Source organism: Phyllobates terribilis, unplaced genomic scaffold (assembly GCF_046119375.1).
Source record: "Phyllobates terribilis strain yellow unplaced genomic scaffold, ASM4611937v1 Scaffold_2__4_contigs__length_985480577, whole genome shotgun sequence".
NCBI classification, from domain to species: domain Eukaryota; kingdom Metazoa; phylum Chordata; class Amphibia; order Anura; family Dendrobatidae; genus Phyllobates; species Phyllobates terribilis.
The window spans coordinates 356,092,008-356,113,638 of record NW_027362762.1 but is presented as its reverse complement, the minus strand read 5'-3'; the positions used below and the strand labels follow the sequence as shown (position 1 = coordinate 356,113,638).

Genomic DNA, 21,631 nt, shown 5'->3' with positions numbered 1-21,631 from the left:
GGATTACAATGAAAAGGAATACCTCCATTAACAATACATATCAGAATCCACCATTTACAATATGTGATGGTCACAACTAGGGTTGAGCGAGTATTTCCTGTCCGAGTATGCTCGGGCCGAGCTCCGAGTATTTACAGCTGCTCGGTGATATGTCTGAATCGCTCCCGTGTGCATGATTTGCAACTGTTTGACAGCTTTATTACATGTGAGGAATGTGTAAGAAATAGACATTCCTCACATGTAATAAAGCTGTCAAATAGTCACAAATCATGCACACGGGAGCGATTTAACCATATCACCGAGCAGCTGTAAATACTCGGAGCTCGGCCCGAGCATACTCGGCGAAAGGGTTAATAGAACATACTCGCTCAACACTAGTCACAACCCACGTTATCACCCTCCCTACACAATGACGTTTGGACAGATCAATACATGGCTATATAACTATCCTGAAGAAGTCAGAGGCAGTTTATTACAGCCCATGGTGTGTGGCTGCTGAAAATAAAAATAAATGTGAATTATAAGTTTAATATTAAGCCTGTGGGTCAGTGTGAAAATTGCTAATTTCATTTTTTTTCTTTAAATATAGATAGTAATATAAAAAAAAGTGTGTATGTATATATACAGTACAGACCAAAAGTTTGGACACACCTTCTCATTTATAGATTTTTCTGTATTTTCATGACTATGAAAATTGTACATTCACACTGAAGGCATCAAAACTATGAATTAACACATGTGGAATTATATACTTAACAAAAAAGTGTGAAACAACTGAAAATATGTCTTATATTCTAGGTTCTTCAAAGTAGCCACCTTTTGCTTTGATGACTGCTTTGCACACTCTTGTCATTCTCTTGATGAGCTTTAAGAGGTAGTCACCGGAAATGGTCTTCCAACAATCTTGAAGGAGTTCCCAGAGATGCTTAGCACTTGTTGGGCCTTTTGCCTTCACTCTGCGGTCCAGCTCACCCCAAACCATCTCGATTGGGTTCAGGTCTGGTGACTGTGGAGGCCAGGTAATCGGCGTAGCACCCCATCACTCTCCTTCTTGGTCAAATAGCCCTTACACAGCCTGGATGTGTGTTTGGGGTCATTGTCCTGTTGAAAAATAAATGATGGTCCAACTAAACGCAAACCAGATGGAATAGCATGCCGCTGCAAGATGCTGTGGTAGCCATGCTGGTTCAGTATGCCTTCAATTTTGAATAAATCCCCAACAGTGTCACCAGCAAAGCACCCCCACACCATCACACCTCCTCCTCCATGCTTCACAGTGGGAACCAGGCATGTAGAGTCCATCCGTTCACCTTTTCTGCGTTGCACAAAGACACGGTGGTTGGAACCAAAGATCTCAAATTTGGACTCCTCAGACCAAAGCACAGATTTCCGCTGGTCTAATATCCATTCCTTGTGTTCTTTAGCCCAAACAAGTCTCTTTTGCTTGTTGCCTGTCCTTAGCAGTGGTTTCCTAGCAGCTATTTTACCATGAAGGCCTGCTGCACAAAGTCTCCTCTTAACAGTTGTTGTAGCGATGTGTCTGCTGCTAGAACTCTGTTGCATTGACCTGGTCTCTAATCTGAGCTGCTGTTGATTTCTGAGGCTGGTGACTCGGATAAACTTATCCTCAGAAGCAGAGGTGACTCTTGGTCTTCCTTTCCTGGGGCGGTCCTCATGTGAGCCAGTTTCTTTGTAGCGCTTGATGGTTTTTGCAACTGCACTTGGGGACACTTTCCAAGTTTGCCCAATTTTTCGACTGACTGACCTTCATGTCTTAAAGTAATGATGGCCACTCGTTTTTCTTTACTTAGCTGCTTTTTTTCTCGCCATAATACAAATTCTAACAGTCTATTCAGTAGGACTATCAGTTGTGTATCCACCTGACTTCTGCACAACCCAACTGATGGTCCCAACCCCATTTATAAGGCAAGAAATCCCACTTATTAAACCTGACAGGGCACAGCTGTGAAATGAAAACCATTTCCAGTGACTACCTCTTGAAGCTCATCAAGAGAATGCAAAGAGTGTGCAAAGCAGTCATCAAAGAAAAAGGTGGCTACTTTGAAGAACCTAGAATATAAGACATATTTTCAGTTGTTTCACACTTTTTTGTTAAGTATATAATTCCACATGTGTTAATTCATAGTTTTGATGCCTTCAGTGTGAATGTACAATTTTCCTAGTCATGAAAATACAGAAAAATCTTTAAATGAGAAGGTGTGTCCAAACTTTTGGTCTGTACAGTACATATATATATTTTAAGCAATAGGTAATTTTCTTTGCCTTTTAAATAGTCCTCTGTTAAGTCTGCAGTGACACTACTGCAAACTTCTAAATCCTGACAGTGTGCGCACCGCACGCTATCTAGTTTTTGTGGTATTGCCGGCGAGATTGGGAGCTCACATGACTGCAGGAATGTGATTTCCATATTTCCGGCCACATTCCAACTAGACGTGCAATACCAGAGAATCCTGACACTGTGCAGCGTATCAGAAAACTGGACATCAACTTTAAGGCTCTGGTGTTTCCATAACACCTTTGTTTTGTGGTATACTTATTCCTTCCCTCTCTGTTTTCAGTAATTTATTGCAACCTATTTAGTAAATATTAAACTTTCTTAAGAGTGGGACGTACAACATCCGTAAGAAACAAACTGACATTGTTCTCTTTAAAAAATATATGTAAAGTTTATTGTATGTAGAAATAAGAATGAATATTTCCAAGAAGGATTCTGTGCTCAGTAAGAACCACGCATTCCAACCCGTGTGCTGGGAGTATAGAGGTCGGTCTTTGTAATGCTAATAGATTCTAGATAATAAATAATTCACAACATTCCGAAAATCATCCCAGACATTAAAAATCATCTAGAACAAATCCTGCCACTTAGAATGCTTGGAGACGATTAATCCAGAGTCCGATTCTAATGAGTCATTTGTAGACTGAAGAGTTAAAGACGCCAAGATATATTCCACAAACTCAGTTATAAGAATTGGCCTTTGATGAAATTTCCACATCAAATAAAAACATGCTGCGCCGGTCACACAAATGATTAGTGTCAAAATTCAAAGGACTTGGATTCATCTCGGAGAAAGGAAATGGCTGTTTACCAGAAGTCGTCGTCTGCCTCTCCGGTGGAGTGAGCCGTGATACTGAAAAGAGAGGAGTTATCAGGACAGACAGAACGCTGCATGGTTAGCCTCGCAATTAGGTCATCTCTACACCGAGCGCAGGAGCTGGACGCAGAATCTATTGGTTCATGGTAGTTGATTGGGTCAGTAAAACAAAGGGGAGAACAAATGTCCAGACTGAGGGCACGGTTTCACCCCCATGACTTCCAGAACCACATTTACATCAAGATTCAACTACTGTATAGACTAAAGTACATTATCGAACAGAAATATTCTGTGTCTTGATGTGTGTTCTGTGTATCAGCCATATGTCTACAGAGTGTGCAGCCACAGGGGGGATCCAACATGAACAGAATTGGAAATGAAAATCGGAGGCTGCATTTTTTTGTTTGTGCCTTTATTTACATAGATATTTGGAATACAGACACAATAAAGAAAGCGGTCACACTGCAAATCACAGAAAAATAAGGTTTAAGGGGTGGACCGGCTACAAGTCCGCTGTCACTCTATGTAACTGCAGACTTGAAATACCAACTGAAATTTTAGAGGTAATCATCTCCCATTTAAATCTGAAAAACTGGAAAAATAAATGCATCAAATACAAAAGATAGCTACAATGGTAAGACCCTGAATCTATGTACATGTGTTATTTCCTGAAACAGGAAGCTTTAGTCTAAAAAAAAGCCAGAGGGACCAGTGTGAAAATTGCAAGATTTCTATTTTTTTATTTTTAATATAGATTGTGATATGTAAAATAAAAATAACTGACATTTTTTTTTAAATTTTAACCCAAAAACCTGATATAAGTAATATAATTTTCTAATGATAGCTTCCCTTTAAGACCATCACTATGGTTTTCAGTCCCAATGTTTGATTACTGCACTAGGATAATGACTACCAATGGTTGGAAAAGACATGTCAGTATATGGTTTGAGTTCTCCTCCTGCAATGTGGATACACATGTCCACTGATTTTGTAGGTGCAATTTTAGACACCCACTCAGTATTTTAGGTATGGATATGCTTTTGTCTAATTATGGCATCATTGTTTTTAATGCAGATTTGACTAAAGGTTAAGTTTTAGCCTTTTTGTGAGTTACACTGAAAATGCAGGGATGTTAAAGAGCAAGAGACCGACTGTTATAAAGTTTTACAGTATAAAATAATTAAAATCTTTGAGTCTAGCAGTCCAGTGGGCGGTCCCACTCAATCATTGACAGCCTTCACTGTATGAATCTGCATGTAAAGACAGTGGTCAAGTCATTTGACTTCTAAGCCTAGAATGAGACCGGTTTCACATGTCTGACTTTCATAGTCCGAGTAAGGACCGCAATGTCTTGACTAGCCACGAGTCTCCTAACTTCAACTCAACGGCTTCATAATTGCTTATGAGACTGAGGAGTTCATGTGAAACCAACCATTATTTTTTTGTTAAAGACAATTCAATTTCTGCAACTGTATTAAAGAATAGTGTTCCTGTAATATTTTAGGGAGAACAAAAAAATGGGTGTTCTTCCTATCAGTATGGCCATAAATCTGGCAATATTAATGTGCACTGATAATATGGAAAAAAACAAAGCCATGCAAGAGGCTTTCATATTATTTACCTGCCATTAGAAAGTTTCTCCTCTACAGACACATCTTCAAAGATTTCTCTAGTAACCTAAAAAAAAAAAAACAACCCATCAAGATATTAAAATTCACAAGCAGACGTGCTTCTAAAACCCATCTAAGAGCTCCAGACAACCCCCGGTTTCTGGAAAGGACACAAGTTCATGTTTCCATTACCCAGACACCGGTATCATTACTTCTCAGTGATCTCTGTGGTAGAGGAAGTCCTAGCAGTCCAATGTATACTGCACCCTACAGCTTCGGGGACATGTGCTAGATAATTAGGGAGGACACACTGGTGTCATGTAGAGATGGAAATCCACAGTGGCTTTGTGCAGCTTCTTAGATAAAGTGTTTCCAATAGTGTACATTGTTTGGATGTGAGCAGCAGTGTTATATGGGTACATTATGACAATTATTTTCTACTTACCTTATCAGACTTTTCCTCATTTCTGTTCTGAAGGAGCAACTGCATGTACCTGTCCAAGGGATTTACTTCTGGGCTACCGTCCTCTACTCTTTCCTCTTGAACGTCAAGTAATGTTTTAGGTTCAGCTACAAAAGCCTTAAAACAAAGAAGCCACAATAAATGTAAATAAACCAGAATGGTAGAAGGATTTATGAGTATCCATAATCTATACAGGAGAAAAGAGTTCATCCAGCAGCCGTTATATCAAAACGTCAAAAAAAAATCTAACATTTCACATTTATCAGGATAAACATTAAAAAAAAGGGGAAACAAAAACATAGCTGTAGGCGTCCAGACGGGTGGTCTACTCTTGACTGTCATGATTATAAGCGTTTTTGCTCGAAACGTGTAGATCAGATGTCTGGAAGCCTACTGCCATGATTTTAATTTTTCCCACTTAAACGTGAAAACAATTGACTGCAGGGAGGGAGCGACGGCCGGGGTGATGGCGGTGGGAGGTGGCAGTGTCTGCGCCCCAGCCATCAGTGTGCTAAATGCCTGCAGCTGGAGGAAGGAGACGCACGGCCGTGGGCATTCAGCACTATCGGGGAGGCAAGAGGTAGCAGCCTATGTGGGTGTATACCCTTCGTCCCGGCCTTGCTGGTCAGGATCGCTAGAGCACATTGTTGGCTACTCACCTGGCCAGCTTCAGGGCTACTGTCTCCTAGTGTGATGCCGCTGCTCCTAACTGTCAATTAAAGAGGAGTCCGCACTTCCCAGAAATCAGAAAGTTGGCAGGCTGGGGAGAGGTGCACTCTTGAACAGACAATGCGGGACCAGCCATTTAAGTCCTAACACTGAAAAATACCTCTAAACTATTGTTGCCTTTAGGTGATTTGGTTACCTTCCCAGTCTGACACTGGACATTAGATTACCTGAAGATCATTGTTACGCTCGTAGGTGGCGCACGTGGTTCGTGGATCTACTGTGCCACGGACCGGACTTAAAGGGGTTTTCTCACGAACAAAAGTTCATGTTAATCAATGAATCTTTGAATAATAATAAGTTCCACAATTGGATGTGTTTAAAAAAAATGTTCCTGTGCTGAGATAATCTTATAAATGTCCCCTGCTGTGTACTGTGTAATGGCCGTGTCTGACCTTACAGGAACATGGTCTGATCATACCACAGCTCCTGGGCAGGGGAGGAAGGAAAAGAGTATACAGACATTACAGCATGGGATAGAGAGTATACAGACATTACAGCATGGGATCACAGCTGATTCTATCTTTGAAGTAAAACATTGTTTAAAAACAAGCAGGGAGGTGTTTTACCTCACAAAAAGATTCAGCTGTGACCCCCTGCTGTAATGTCTGTATACTCTTTTGCTTCCTCCCCTGCCCAGGAGATGTGGTATGATCAGACACAGCCATTACACAGGGGAACATTTATAAGATTATCTCAGCACAGGAACATTTTTATAAACACATCCAATTGTGGAAGTTATTATTATTCCAAGATCTATTGATTAAAATCAACTTTCATTCGTGGAAAAACCCAGTTAACCTGGAGGGGCATAACTAAGCAGCTAGCTTGGTGTTTGCTGGAGCCTCCAGTGGTGAGGTCAGGCTTGTGCGGCAGGTAGCTGCCAGGTGCCACTCCAGGGCGGCGTCCGGCAGTAGCAGCCCACCCCAGGGGTCAGAGAAGTTACTAGATTCTCAAACAGCGCAGGACGGTCTCTTGGGACAAATTCAGACTGAATGGCCTCTTGGGACAAGTTCAGGCTGTGCAGACAGTCATACAGGTACTGCTGATGTGGTTTCATGATACAAACACCACTGAAGCGGTCACGGGAACAAGAACGAACTATACTGGACTAATTGGACACAAGATACGGGAATGAGTTTAACAGACTAAGGCCAGGGGACCTGGCAACATACAGTTGCACACACTAAACCACCTAATAGTAACTATAGGGGTTGCTCAGGCACCTCCCTATTGGGGAGGGTACTTTTTTTTTTTTTACAAGATGCCTCCCAGCTATTGGGCTGGGAGACATCCTGCAGGTGAACCCTTTAACTAAATGCCTCCCAGCAGTTAGCTGGGAGCATTTACCATGTGCCCGTGCTGCCCCTTTAAGAGCAGGGGATTGCACGGCGTGCACAGGAGCAGACAGGGACCACGCTAAAGGGCTGGGGCGGTGAGTAAACCGGTGTCCCTGCATGGAGGGAGAAGGGGACACCATGCAGGGGTGCCGGCCATGCGCTACAACCATGCTGCTTTAGGATCATCATGATTATGATGTCACACCATGGACGATTACCTCTGCCTGATGTCCTGCTTTCTCTTGTATCTCTGATCTGTCTCTTATTGATTCTTCCTTGTACTCCGGAGGGTCGGTCTCCTTACTCCTGTCCAAGTCTTTACCTGAATTGTCGTTTTCTTTACTGATGACTAAATGTAAAGACAAATTATATTTTAGCACATGAGCTCTTCCCATCTAGAAACTGCAGCCTGTACATATGTAAAAGAGGAACATTATTAACCTGCTAAAGGCAATGATTTTAGCTTCACACCCAATATGTCCTCGTATGTAATAATCTATACAAGCACATACATGAAGATGCTAAATTATACAGCCAGAAAATGAATAACAGAGATAGAAATCAGACATGTCTGAAGCTGCGGCAGGTTGGGTTTTCCCTCTCTGATCTTCTTGTGTCTCCTAGATGTAAGTGGCACCATTAGTTTCTTGTTTTTTGTATTAAGCAGCATCACGATAATTCAGCTAGAAGTTATATACAACCGTATCATAAAAAGTTAGAAAAAAAATCTGCCAATCATCTCTTACTCAGCGTGGACACGGCTGAAAAAGTCACACGTGAATGAAATGAATATTCCGGAATAACGAAGTGAGAGCCCTTTCTTATATTTAACTGGAGGCAGAATAACGGCAGCAGGACCTCTGGACTAATAACTCAAAATGTGAAATATTTGGCGGTAATAGAAGGTAGTTTGTTCTCTGAAGACCTGGAGATCAGTACAATAATGAGTGTCTGCAGGCAATAGGGAAGCATGGTGGAGGTTCCTTACAAGTTTGGGGCTAAATTTAAGTGAATGGAGTTTGGGATTTGGTCAGGATTAATGTTGTCCTCAATGCTGAGAAATACTGGCAGATACTTCTCCATCATGCAGAACTATTAGGGAGGAATCTGATTGTCCTGCTGCTGAATAAATTTGGAACCAAAGGCCCAAACATTAAGTTAAAGTTGTTAACAACTATCTTCAGCGTAAGGAAGAAGAGTCCTGGAAGTGATGGTATGGCCCCACAGAGCCTTTATCTCAACATCATTTAGTCTGTCTAGGATTACATGAAAAGATCTGTGGTTAGTTCTCCAAGATGTTTAGAATAACATCATTGCAGAGTTCCTTCTAAAACTGACTGCAACCTAGAAGAATTGATGCAGTTTTGAAAGCAAATGGTGGTTCTAGCAAATATTGATTTGATTTAGATTTCTCTTTGGTTCATTCACTTTACATTTTGTTCATTGTTAAAAATAAAGGGGTTTTCCAAAGAACAAAAGTTGATTTCAATCAATAGATCTTGGAATATTAAGAACTTCCACAATTGGATGGTCCGCCATTACACAGTACACAGCTGGGGTACATTTATAAGATTATCTCAGCACAGGAACATTTTATTTAAACACATCCAATTGTGGAAATTATTATTATTCCAGGATTTATTGATTAAAATCAACTTTTGTTCATGGGAAAACTCTTTTAAGTTGTGACGCTGTGTAAAAGGATTTGGAAATCTCTTATAACCATATTTTATTCACAGAATAACATGCCACACATCAGAAGACGAAAGAACATTTTTCTATTTCATTTTGCAAAAATTAACTCATTATGAAACTAGCTACAAGAGATTTAAAAAATCATTGCATTCTTGTTTTCTTGACATTTTACGCAGCGGTACATTTTTGGAAACATTCCTACTTTGCAGCATTTTTTTCCACACTTGCCTAAAACTGAACTTTATTCTAAATATATGTGATGACCGTAATATGATAGAAATACATGAACACATCAGAGGCACAGCACAATGGCTGGAGAGTTCAAAAGAAAAACAATTATTCTACATAAAAGCCGATAGTAAAAACGCTGGATTGTGCGAGTGGGAAGAGCACTTACACGAGTCAAGCACTGAATGAGCTGCCACTGGTACATCGGCAGTGACACCAATGTCATGGACACAGCCTCCAGATGGACCAGACAAGTCACTTTCAAGCTGCTCTGGTATGTCCTCCTGGTCTGCGGGGAAGAGGAGGGGGAAAGTTTAACAATGATCCTATTATCTTGTAGTGCTGGGCCTGGCAGAACTGTCTGGGAATCACTGCGTTCACACACTATCTACCATTAGGCTCAATTCTATGGAAGCAGAAAAGAACTTTCTCTTAACCTCTTAATTAGCCCTGCGGTCACCGCAGCACTAGGGAGGAGCGGAGAAGGAAAAACTAAAGAATAGGAGGTGAACAATGCGAGTAGGGAATATGTCCATTCACTCATTTCATACTTTACATGTGAAGTCAGTCATGTCATCTTTCAGCGGTGGATTGTGCCGGATTTAATATATATTTTTTTTTTAAAAGAGCAGATTGAAACTGGATCAGGTTTTTTTTTTAAATACTGAAGTCTATGGAAAACAGATTTGCTAAATAGACATCTCTTTTTTCTTCCATGTGAAATGGATCTGTTTCGAACAGATTATTAGAGATGTAACGTAGCCGTAGGCCTCCTTCACATGTCTGTGTTTCCAGTACGTGTGGCATCCATTTTTTTTCGTGGATAACACATGTTCCCATTATAACTTATGGTGCTATGCACTTGTCCGTTGTTTTCTGGCAGCACGGCTGACAAGGGCCAATACCAGTCTATGTGTCCATTAAATACACGTACAACACGAATGTCATCAGAAGCTTTGGAATTTATTTCTATATACATACCGGAAAAACTCTGCTGACTACAGTGATGGTAAAAACGGACACACGGATGACATCAGTACTGTTTTTTCACGTACATGCTTAAACACGGACAGGTGAAGGAAGCCGTATTACAGAAAGGGATTTGCAGATCACCTATTTAGCACATTATCTGTTAAATTAGGTCACATGATAAAGATCCACAGGTTGTTTTCTTTAAAGCCCAGGTTTAACTTTATTATATAGGTTATCTTTTCAGCCTTGTATGAAGGTTTTATTCACTCTGATCATTTAATAAGGCCGAGTTCACACATCCAGTAATCATCTGTTTGAAAAGGATCCAGCAGCAATCAGTTGCCTTAGCAACTTGACTAAAAAAAACAACTGAATGCAACTGGATCCGTTTTTTTTTTTTTTTTAACATTGAAGTCTATGGAAAACAGATCCATTAAATAGCCATCCATTGTTCTTCCATTTGAAACTGATCTGTTTTTCGCTTACTGGATCAGTTTCAAATAAACACTTATTTGACAGTAGTCATCTACTTTAAGTTTTCCATAGACTTTAATGCTAAAAAAAACGGATTCAATTGCAATCAGTCTTTTGTAGCCGGACAAAAAAGTTCTGTTTGCACTTTTTGTCCTGCTCACGGATTGCTGCGGGATCCATTTCCATTGATTTCCGGCCATGCAAACTTTTTTTGTTTTTTTTTTAAAGTTAGATAAAAATCAGATTCCATTATTCATTCAGAAGCTTCCAGGAGGTGAAACATTTTCAGTAAATGACTGTTTGCTATGATATCTCACTACCTTACTGAAGAGCCCACGAGCCGATTACATATACAGCAATGTCTATTTTGTAAATTATACTATTACGTCCGTAACCTTGTGGTTGAGGCCACTCCAACCTATTATCTTATGTGCTTGGACACAATGGATTACATTATGTTGCCATGTAATACATTGGTTACTAAAACGCCGTGAATGGATCTCAAACAATGCGGAGTTTATTACACACAGATGATGTGGATTTGCTTGTGGTTTATGTGATTGTCTTATTGTTATGTGCAGTCTCCTCTGGGACATTAGATTATGAAAACATTCCCCTGTGCTAAAAGAGATCATTGTGGTCATTGCCATAAAGCATGAGAGATGATGAGATGCTGGAACGCTCTACTAGTCCTGCGCATCATCAAACTGTACTGACAGCAGGCGCCCTCTGCTGGCCTCAGGGGAGTAGTACAACACATACTCATCTATACCGATTACATCATGGCAAATCAAAACTACCCTAAAGCCAGAAAATGGACAAAAAATTATGTAATAATATAAAGCTTGATTTTTTTTTAAATTATTATACAAATAATACATTTCTGTTGAGAGCACATCTCCTGGTAAAAATAGGGGTTGGCTGCGGACAATATGCAAACTGTACGGGCACTAAACGATCCTATTAATCATTGTTTATACCCATACAGTTTGCATGGGCCTCTGTAAAAGGACCTTTAAAAGAGTGCCGGTCACCTTGTTATATGTTCCATTGCCACTTGTGCAGAAGTATAAGGACCCCGTACTCTGCAGCTATCTATATGGAGACTGTGCACCACTGATTCAGTGGCTGTCTGTATGTGAGTTATACCTGTCAACAGCTATGATGAGTTGTAATGTTATATATACAAGTGATGGCTGTCATCAAATGCCAACTCTAATGTATTCCCTATTTCATTATCTCTACTTAACGATCTGAATCCCAAACCTTGCACCATATTCTTCTTACTCCGCTGTCATAGAAGTTTTACATCTACCAAGAATTTCATTTTAATCACTACACATCAGCATGTATCATGTCATTCCACCAGGTTCACATAGTTTACTGATACATTGTATATACATTGCAGCAATGCAGCTCAAGCTGCTGGTAACAATTTCCTATCTGGTGCCTTGTACCCTGCGCCCCTTCTAATTTAGGCAATCTTACCCTGCAGTGATGAGTCTGAAAGATTCAGGTCTTCGGGATGTAACTTTTCAGGCACAGAATGGTGGGAAAAATCCAAACTTCTGGCGGCTGGCATGTGAGCACTAAAGAGAAAGGAACACTCAGACTGAGATTATGTAATCTACAGTATCCAACCAGCATTTACTTTTCACAGTATTTATGTACACTAGGGCTTTAACCCCTTTACAACCCAAGGTGGTTTGCACGTTAATGACCAGGCCAATTTTTACAATTCTGACCACTGTCACTTTATGAGGTAATTACTCTGGAACGCTTCAACGGATCCCCCTGATTCTGAGAATGTTTCTTCGTGACATATTGTACTTCATGATTGTGGTAAAATTTCTTCAATATGTCTTTTGGCATTTATTTGTGAAAAAAATGGAAATTTGGCGAAAATTTTTAAAATTTAACAATTCTCAAAATTTGAATTTTTATGTCCTTAAAACAGAGAGATTTGTCACACAAAACAGTTAATAAATAACATTTCCCACATGTCTACTTTACATCAGCACAATTTTGGAACCAAAATTTTTGTTTGTTAGGAAGTTCTAAGGGTTAAAATTTGATCAGCGATTTCTCATTTTTCCAACAAAATTTACAAAAACATTTTTTTAGGGACCACATCATATTTGAAGTCACTTTCAGGGGCCTTTATGACAGAAAATACCCAAAAGTGACACCATTCTAAAAACTGCACCCCTCAAGGTGTTCAAAACCACATTCAAGAACTTTATTAACCCTTCAGATACTTCACAGGAATTAATGGAATGTGGAAGAAAACAATGAACATTTAACTTTTTTCACAAAAATGTTACATTAGACCCTTTTTATGTTCGCAAGGGTAACAGGAAAAAATGGACCCCAAAATTTATTGTGCAATTCCTCCTGAGCACGAAGATACCCCATATGTGGGGGGAAAACCACTGTTTGGGCGCACTGCAGGGTCCGGAAGGGAAGGAGCGCCGTTAGACTTTTTGAACGTAAAATTTATTTGAATAAATAGCGGACACCATGTCGCGTTTGGAGAGCCCCTGATGTGCCTAAACAGTGGAAACTCCCCACAAGGGACCCCATTTTGGAAACTACACCCCTCAAGGATTTTATCAAGGGGTATAGTGAACATTTTGAACCTAGAGGTACAACACAGAATTTGATAACATTAGGTCATCATATTGAATAAGTGGTCATTAGTCTTGAGCGCAAGTGCTCGTTACTGGAGTTTGCATCGGATACTCGTGTATCGCGGGTGTTCAAGTGACATGCTCGAGTCCCCGTCCGTATGTTTCACGGTTGTTAGACACCCCAAAAAAAAAACATGCGGGGATCGCTCATGCATGGCAGGCAATCCCCGCAAGGTTTTTTTGGCTGTATAACAGCTGCAAAACATGGAGCGGAGACTCAAGCATGTCACTCGAGCACCCGCGATACTCAGTGCATACCCGAGCACCCGATGCAAACTCAAGTAGAGAGCACTTGCGCTCAACACTAGTCGCCATATCGTCGTCATTTTTTTCCTTACTCTTGAAAAAATCCCAACCCCAACACAACCCTAACCCTAATACAACCCCAACCCTACACTAACCCTAGCACAACCCTAACCCTAGCACAACCCTAACCCTAGCACAACCCTAACCCTAGCACAACCCTAACCGCAGCCCAATCCTAACCCAAACCCAACCCTAACCCTAGCCCAACCCCAGCACAACCCTAACCCTAGCACAACCCTAACACAACCCTAACCCTAGCACAACCCTAACCCTAGCCCAGCCCTAACCCTAGCCCAGCCCTAACCCAAACCCTAGCCCAACCCAAACCCTAGCCCAATCCTAACCCTAGAGTTTATTTTTTACGCCGTTCCTCGTGTGATATAAGTGATTAGACCGCTTTATTCTTCGGTTCGGTGCGATTACAGCGATACCAGATTGATATCAGGTTTTTATGATTGACAGCTGTCACACACACACAAAAAAATTTCTTTTGCAAAGACTAGTTTTTGCATCGCCTTATTTTGAGAGATATCATTTTTCCATATTTCGGCCGACAGAGTCACGTGACAGCTTGTTTTTTGTGGGACAAGTTGACGTTTTTATTGGTACCATTTTCGGGCACGTGACATTTTTTGATCGCTTTCTATTCCGATTTTTTGGGAGGTAGAATAAACAAGAACCAACAATTCAGGAATCGTTTTTTTGTGTTTTTTTTTATGCCGTTCTGCGTGTGGAAAAATTGATAAAGCAGCTTTATTATTCAGGTCAGTACGCTTACAGCGGTACCACATTTATATTTTGGTGCTTTTACACAATAAGTATTTTATAGAAAAAAATATTTTTTTTGTATCGCTTTATTCTGTGAGCTATAACTTTTTTACTTTTCGGCTGATGGAGTTGTATGGCGGCTTGTTTTTTGCGAGACAAGATGACGTTTTCAGCGGTACCATTTATATTTTCATTCATCTTTTTGATCGCGTTTTATTCCATTTTTTGTTTGGCGGTATGATGATAAAGCATCGTTTTTGCTTCGTTTTTTTTTTTTACCGTGTACACTAAAGGGGTTAACTAGTGGGACAGAGTTTTATAGGTTAGGTCGTTCCGGACGAGGCAATACCAAATATGTGTACTTTTATTGTTTTTTTTTTTCATAATAATGTTTATTTATGGGTACAGTATATTTTTATGTTTTGGGATTATTTATTTTATTTTTTAAATATTTTTACTTTTTTTTTCCACTTTGACACTTTTTGAACTTTTACATTTTTTCCCACTATGGGACTTTCACTTTTTGCAGTTTGATCGGCTGTATAGCATAGGGATGCAGCAGAATCCCTGTGCTATACAGCCTGTTAGCGCTGCACAGGGAGAAGTTACTTTGATCGCGCACTGTGCATGAACAAAGTAACTTCCTCCTGTCTGGTGACCCGGATGTCGTCATGACGACATCCGGGTCACCGTGACAACCTCCGGGACCTGGCTCAGACAGAGCAGGACACCGGAGAAGAAGTAAGTTTCAGCGCTTACCTCCCCATGCTCCCGGAATGCTGCGATTGACTTTGATCGCAGCATTTCAGGGGTTAATGTGCAGGGAGCGGTGCGGGACCACTCCCAGCACATAGCACCGGGTGGGGTGTCAGCTGTGACAATCAGCTGACACCCAACGGCGATCGCCCCGCACAGCTTGTGTGCGGGCGCAATCCCATTATGCAGTAATAGTACGTCCCTGGCCCAATAGGCCCAGGGCACAAGGACGTACTATTACCACAAATGTCAGAAAGGAGTTAAAGGGCTTTTCCCATTAATCATCATTGAAAGCCTATCCATAAAGGGGTTGTCTCACAAAAGACATTTATGGCCATCAATGTCTAATAGATGCTAGCCCCACCTTTGTGATCCACATTTATAGAACAGGGAACCCCCAATCCTGCGTTCTAGCTGGCATCACAGCACCAGTGAGTGGAGAAGTGGCCAGTGGTCTCTGTTCATTGCTATTGGAGTTCTGAATACGGCTGAGAACCTGGGCAATGAATGAAGAGACACGCACATTATCCATCACCTATCCACTAACTTGTGGTTGGACACCTGCCAGAACACGAGATGGGGTAGCCCTCTTCTGGGGACAGATGCAGGGCCAGAGGTGGGGCTCACATCCATCAGACTTGCATGAAATATTCCATAAATAGGTCACAAATGGTCCTCATGAGACAGGATAGGCCACAAATACTGTGATCCCAGTAAACACTTCCAAAAGGTTCTGTGGTTTACAAAACCCATTTTAAATTGGGAACTCTTAGTAAGGAGAGAGAAGTCCCTCATTCAGGGGTCTGCAGACAGCATCTCTTCCTCTGGAGGACCCGGCCTGTCCATGAATGAATCTCCTACATGTTACTGCTGATCGCTGAAGACCCCAGCAATGGGCCTCCCTGTGATCTGCTTATGACTGGAGGCGCCTAAAACAAAAAAAGTAATGTTTAAGGGGGACAACCCTCCGTTTAGGATAAATATACTATATTCAACAACTGCTCGCAAATGACTAAATACACATGTAAAAGAAGACTCTTAACTTGCCTTTAGCAATATATTGTGTTCATCATGACATAACAATGTACTGTTCCTCAGTTATTTCTCTCAGAAATTTACAAATAAATTGACAACTAGGTGTAGCCAGTCGGGGGGGTGTCTCTATGCCCTCTGATCTGGTCCAATCAGTGCTGACAATGCCACACAGCGTATGGACACACCCCTTTAAAAATGGCAACGGTAATAACCATCTGTCAATGTATTCATGAATTTCTAGGAGGAACCCCGCAACATAAATTCTAAAGCACAAGAATTGACCTGCTGGCATCTAATAGGCCGGTAACAGTAGAGAAAGGAATTCTCATCGGAGTTTAGAAATAACCATCTGTGATCCTATACCTTGACTGCCGGTCAACTTCACCAACTCCTGCAGTATCCACCACATCGCGGCTCGGGGAAGGACGTTGTGCTACTTTCGGAATAGGAGATAGTCTATGGTTAAGGCTGTGGTGAGATGATGAAATATAGGAGCCATCTGTAATAAGAGACATTTATGGACATTATATATATAATTTATATGTAATGCACAACAAAATATACAGTATCCATTCATAAAGGGATTTACTTAAAGGGAAACTGTCAGCAGGTTTTTGCTATGTAAACTGAGGACATCATGCTGTAGGGGTTAAAACACTGAATTCAATGGTGTGTCACATGTCTGGTTGTGTGGTGTTTACTTACACTGAAGATTTAATCAGCTTGTGATTAACATTGCTGTGACTCTGACTAGCCTGTGCTTTCAAGTCAAACTCCGCCCCCTCCTGTGATAAGCAGCTCACTGTCTATAGACATTGTATATACAGAGCCTGGTATGGGAGGAGTTAGCTTTCTCAGCTCTGCTGTATTGCTAAATCTAAAAACTGATTGTGTGAGAACGGCTGCACCCAGTAAACTAAGTGATACATCATTGGATCCAGCTTCTCTTTGCCTACATCAGACTGGTCTCAGATGAGCTAGCAAAAAACCTGCTGACAGATTCCCTTTAAAGAAGCCCTTCCATGAACTATTTTTTTCTTAAACTTGGGTATGTTAATGTATTGTAATATTAGTGTATTAATATACTTAACCTACCACCATCTTCTCCGGGATCCAGCTCCGTTAAGCTCGTCATCTAAGTGACGTCACCGCTCTTCAGACTATACAACCTGCTGCGCTCTGTGTTATCCAGAAGTGGCTTTCATAATGTAAGTATATAAAAGCGTCGGAACAAGGCTCCATAGACTTACTTGTAAAAGAGACTTCTGGCTTACATGGAGCACAGAGTGATCAGGATAGTTTGACTTGCCAGACAATGACACTCAGAAAAGGACCAGAAGGGCACTGGATAGCTGAGGCAGCAGTAGGTGAGTATATTAACACACTGACTCTACAGTGCATACACTTTTAGGGGAAAAAAGCTAATGGGAGGGCTTCTTTAACAATAATCACTTAACAATGGCGACTCTGGATCTAAATTAAAGGAGAATTGTCACCACACTTTACTATAAAATCTGTATCATTATTAAATACATTTCTTTGACCTGATGAGGCTGGTGTAAGTACTTTGAAAATCCAAGTCAGCATGGATGTAAAATCCTGAAAATATAATGATGATTTTATGAGTCCAGCTAAAGAGTGAAAGAGGTTATGATTCCAAGAATAATTAGTCTCCATTCACCGCCCCACCCTGGTTGACCACAGCAGCTTGCATTCAGAAGCGTGAGATCTCAGCAGCAGCAGAGGAGGAACATTGAGAAGATGCAAATCACGCCAGGGTGGGGGGCGATTAAGGGGAGTGTTCTCTTTCATTAAAAGTTAATCCTTGGCTGCAGGCTGTTATAAAGAAACAAATCATGCTGTACTCACCTTCCCCGGGTGCACCGGTGGGTTTCTCCACTGCTCCTAGTGTCCAGCTCGGGCTGCGGTGCGGATGTCATGCCAACAGCATGGCAGCTAACCAGTATGCTCAGTGTCTTTGAACAGGGCATTCCATCTACATGAGAGTGCTCCATTCAGAGCCACTGAGCTCACTGGTTGGCTCCTGCGCTGTCAACTTTAAACATCAGCACTGCAGCGAAAGCCAAATACTGGCAGCAGTGACGTGACGCGCTGGTGGACCTGGGATAGGTGAGTATAGATTGTATGGTCCTTTATAACAGCTTGCAACCAAGGATTAACTTTTAATGAAAGAGGACAACCCCTTTAAACTTTCAGAAAGGATTGTAAAGCTATTCTCACATAGATCAAAATAAGTACACCAGGCTCATTAAGTCCAAGAGATCTACGTAATAATATCTTGTGACAGACCTGCTTTAAACAGAAAATATTGTGAGGTAGGAAAGTAACTTGGAAATATATTCACATGTTCTACAGCCTTCAAATAATAATCCAAAAGAATGTTCATTTATCCAATAATAAAATATGAACTGGAGAAAAATAAAAATCACTTAGTAATATAAAGCACTCTAGTTTATGTTGTGAGACAACAGGCGCATTAAAAATGTGATGCCCTATGTAATTCAAGGTTATTGTATAACCCTCTGGCTGTCCTGTATACAGCTGACAGGGGCTTATTTTCTGCAGTACAAAGATGATTATTACATTTAATATACAGGTGAAATTAACCACTTAATATTATGTTGTTTGTAAAATGTCCCTTCCATGGAGGGTCCGCTAACGCCAACATACTAATCCACAAATTCTCACAGTATGGATGAAGAACTGCGGTAAGAACCATGATTGACTGGTGGTGTTCTCCTTATACAGACACCAGTATACAGTGAAATGGTTGGAAAGTGAGAGAATACTGTATATTGTATACGGTGCAAGCTTGGCCTGCATACCATACAGGAATTAAAGGGGTATTCAAGAAGAGATAAAAATGCATTTCAATCTACTTTCTGTCTAGGCTATAAAGGTTCTTACACCTCTGCCTAGTCTTACGTGTAACTTGTGATTTTACTGCTTCTAACTGACTTCATGTCACAGCACTGCTGCTGCTCCCAAGTGCTCCCTTTCCTTTCTGGGAAGCTACGTGGGAAATCAGGAGGGGTGGATATTGTCTTGTTGGCTTACGCCCCCTGACTAAGGCTACTCACAGTCTGTGTGCAGTTGGATATTCCCCATCCGCCTCCCTCTCTGTACTGCCTGCCTGTATCTTCACAGCTTGTATGTGACCTCTCAAGAAATGCAGATCAACAGCTGGAGGTGCAGGGAGAGGAAAATGACAGGTCAGATTTAAGCTGTGAAGGTACAGGCAGTAAGTGCAGAACGTGATTGAGGGGAATGGGGGGCCTGTACACACACTGTGATATGCCTTGGTCATAAGGACTGGCATGCATTAGGAGAAAGACACAAGCCATGCCACTGATCTTTGATGTAATGTCCCAGAAGGGACGGGGAGAACTCAGGAGCAGCAGCAGTGCTGTGACGTGAAGTCACAGTGAAAATTAGTTAAATCAAAAGGCTTTGCTTAAAAGAAGGCAGCGGCATATGAACCTTTATAGTTTTAGACAGAATGTAGATTGAAATGCATTTTTCATCAATTCAAAGTACCCCCTTTAATTATTACAATTATTATTACCTTCCAAAGAACCTCTCTCTTCTTGACTGTTTTCCATTTTTGACACAGGAGTTGAGGACAGTCTGCGGGCCGAGGATTTCTTGGTCCGGGGTGGGGTTATGCTTTCTTCAGCTGACAGGATGCCTTTATATTTCTCAGTTTTTAGCTTATTTAAGAGAACATGCTGTTGTGGAGTAAGATTGTCCTCTAAAAAAGTGACTTTGTGTTGTGTCATACCGCCTAAGTAAGCCCTGTTGGGTAGACTGGCAGCCAGTGGGTAGCTCTCAATTGAAGCTGCGTTAATAACTCTATGCTGATAGTTTCGATAAGCCTCTTCTAAATATTCTGCTTCTTTTTCAAGTTCTTTAATTCGTGCTTTGGTGCCAGCTACAAACTCCAGATCCGAATCAGGAGAACTACTTCGGGTACCATCGTTGTGGCGATGCCTTCGCAATGTGATGCCACTAGTTTCAACAAGAGAGTCCAGTAATCGGTGGCTTTTCAGAACAGGTTTCTCATCGTAATTATCGTGATTGACAATCCTGCTGGCAGGGAAGCCTAGGGTTGAACGATCAAGCAGAGGTGACTTGTGGTGCCGATATACTTCATTTTCAAGAGCTGAGTGGAAAAAACACATGAGAAATTATTGACTAATTCATTATTTTAAGGACTACTACAAGTGATTATCTGACCTAGCAGTATGCAAAGCGATTATTAAAGGAAATGAGTCAGTAGGATCAACCCTCCTAATCCTTCTTTATGGGCATACAGGTCCTAGAAAGTTGAATAAAATGATACCAAGATATCTATTATCCAATGTTTTATTCCAGAAAAATCCATGTAATGACTGACAGTATGCTCAGATAGTCACACAAAACTTCTGCAGGGAGATGAGAACTAACACAGTGCAGCAGAGCTAACGCAGGACAGCAGAGCTAACAAAAGACAGCAGAGCTAACAAAAGACAGCAGAGCTAACAAAAGACAGCAGAGCTAACAAAAGACAGCAGAGCTAACAAAAGACAGCAGAGCTAACAAAAGACAGCAGAGCTAACAAAAGACAGCAGAGCTAACGCAGGACAGCAGAGCTAACGCAGGACAGCAAAGCTAACAAAAGACAGCAGAGCTAACAAAAGACAGCAGAGCTAACAAAAGACAGCAGAGCTAACAAAAGACAGCAGAGCTAACAAAAGACAGCAGAGCTAACAAAAGACAGCAGAGCTAACGCAGGACAGCAGAGCTAACGCAGGACAGCAGAGCTAAAGCAGGACAGCAGAGCTAAAGCAGGACAGCAGAGCTAACAAAAGACAGCAGAGCTAACAAAAGACAGCAGAGCTAACGCAAGACATCAGAGCTAAGGCAGGACAGCAGAGCTAAGGCAGGACAGCAGAGCTAACGAGGTACAGCAGAGCTGACAGTGTTGATTATTAGCATTTTAAGATAGAAATGAACTTTTGAATTCAAGCTCGAGACACAGGATAGATTCTATATAATGGTGTTAAAGTTTCCCTCTTTCCTGACTTTTTATGGGAGACAAGGAAGAAAAGGGCCTCTTTTGCTGAGATAAAGAAAAAGACTGAGGACCTTGCAGCTTAAAGAGACTGTCCACTACTTTTTCACTGATGACCTATCCTTAGGATAGGTCATCAATGTTTGATTGGTTGGGGTCCGACACCTGGCAGATCAGCTGTTATCGGTGTCCGGAAGTACTCACTTGTGGAGCTGGCAGTCTTCTGGTAGTGGCAGGGTACTGCACATCCGCCTCCTATTGGTTTGAATAGGAGGCAGATGTGCAGTATCAAGCCTAGGCCACCACCAGAAGACGGAGCAGCTCCTCAAGAAGGTACTTCCGGCTGGCAGCCGCCGCCACCGATAACGGCTAATCTGTGGG

General features: G+C 41.3%; 1 protein-coding gene across 2 annotated transcripts in view; it reads right to left on the bottom strand.

Annotated features, from left to right (window-relative positions):
* Positions 1-2,659: 2,659 nt before the first annotated feature.
* The window catches only part of OFD1 (OFD1 centriole and centriolar satellite protein), a 57,692-nt gene continuing 38,720 nt past the window's right edge, over positions 2,660-21,631 (bottom strand). For both annotated transcript variants that reach the window (XM_073664629.1, XM_073664630.1), the window contains exons 16-23: positions 19,763-20,359; positions 16,540-16,675; positions 12,110-12,210; positions 9,345-9,464; positions 7,471-7,601; positions 5,169-5,303; positions 4,735-4,790; positions 2,660-3,149 (exon numbers count right to left, since the gene is read on the bottom strand). In XM_073664629.1, coding sequence (XP_073520730.1) covers positions 3,104-3,149; positions 4,735-4,790; positions 5,169-5,303; positions 7,471-7,601; positions 9,345-9,464; positions 12,110-12,210; positions 16,540-16,675; positions 19,763-20,359 — 1,322 coding nt within the window. In that variant the 3' untranslated portion in view covers positions 2,660-3,103. The remainder of the gene's footprint in view (positions 3,150-4,734; positions 4,791-5,168; positions 5,304-7,470; positions 7,602-9,344; positions 9,465-12,109; positions 12,211-16,539; positions 16,676-19,762; positions 20,360-21,631) is intronic.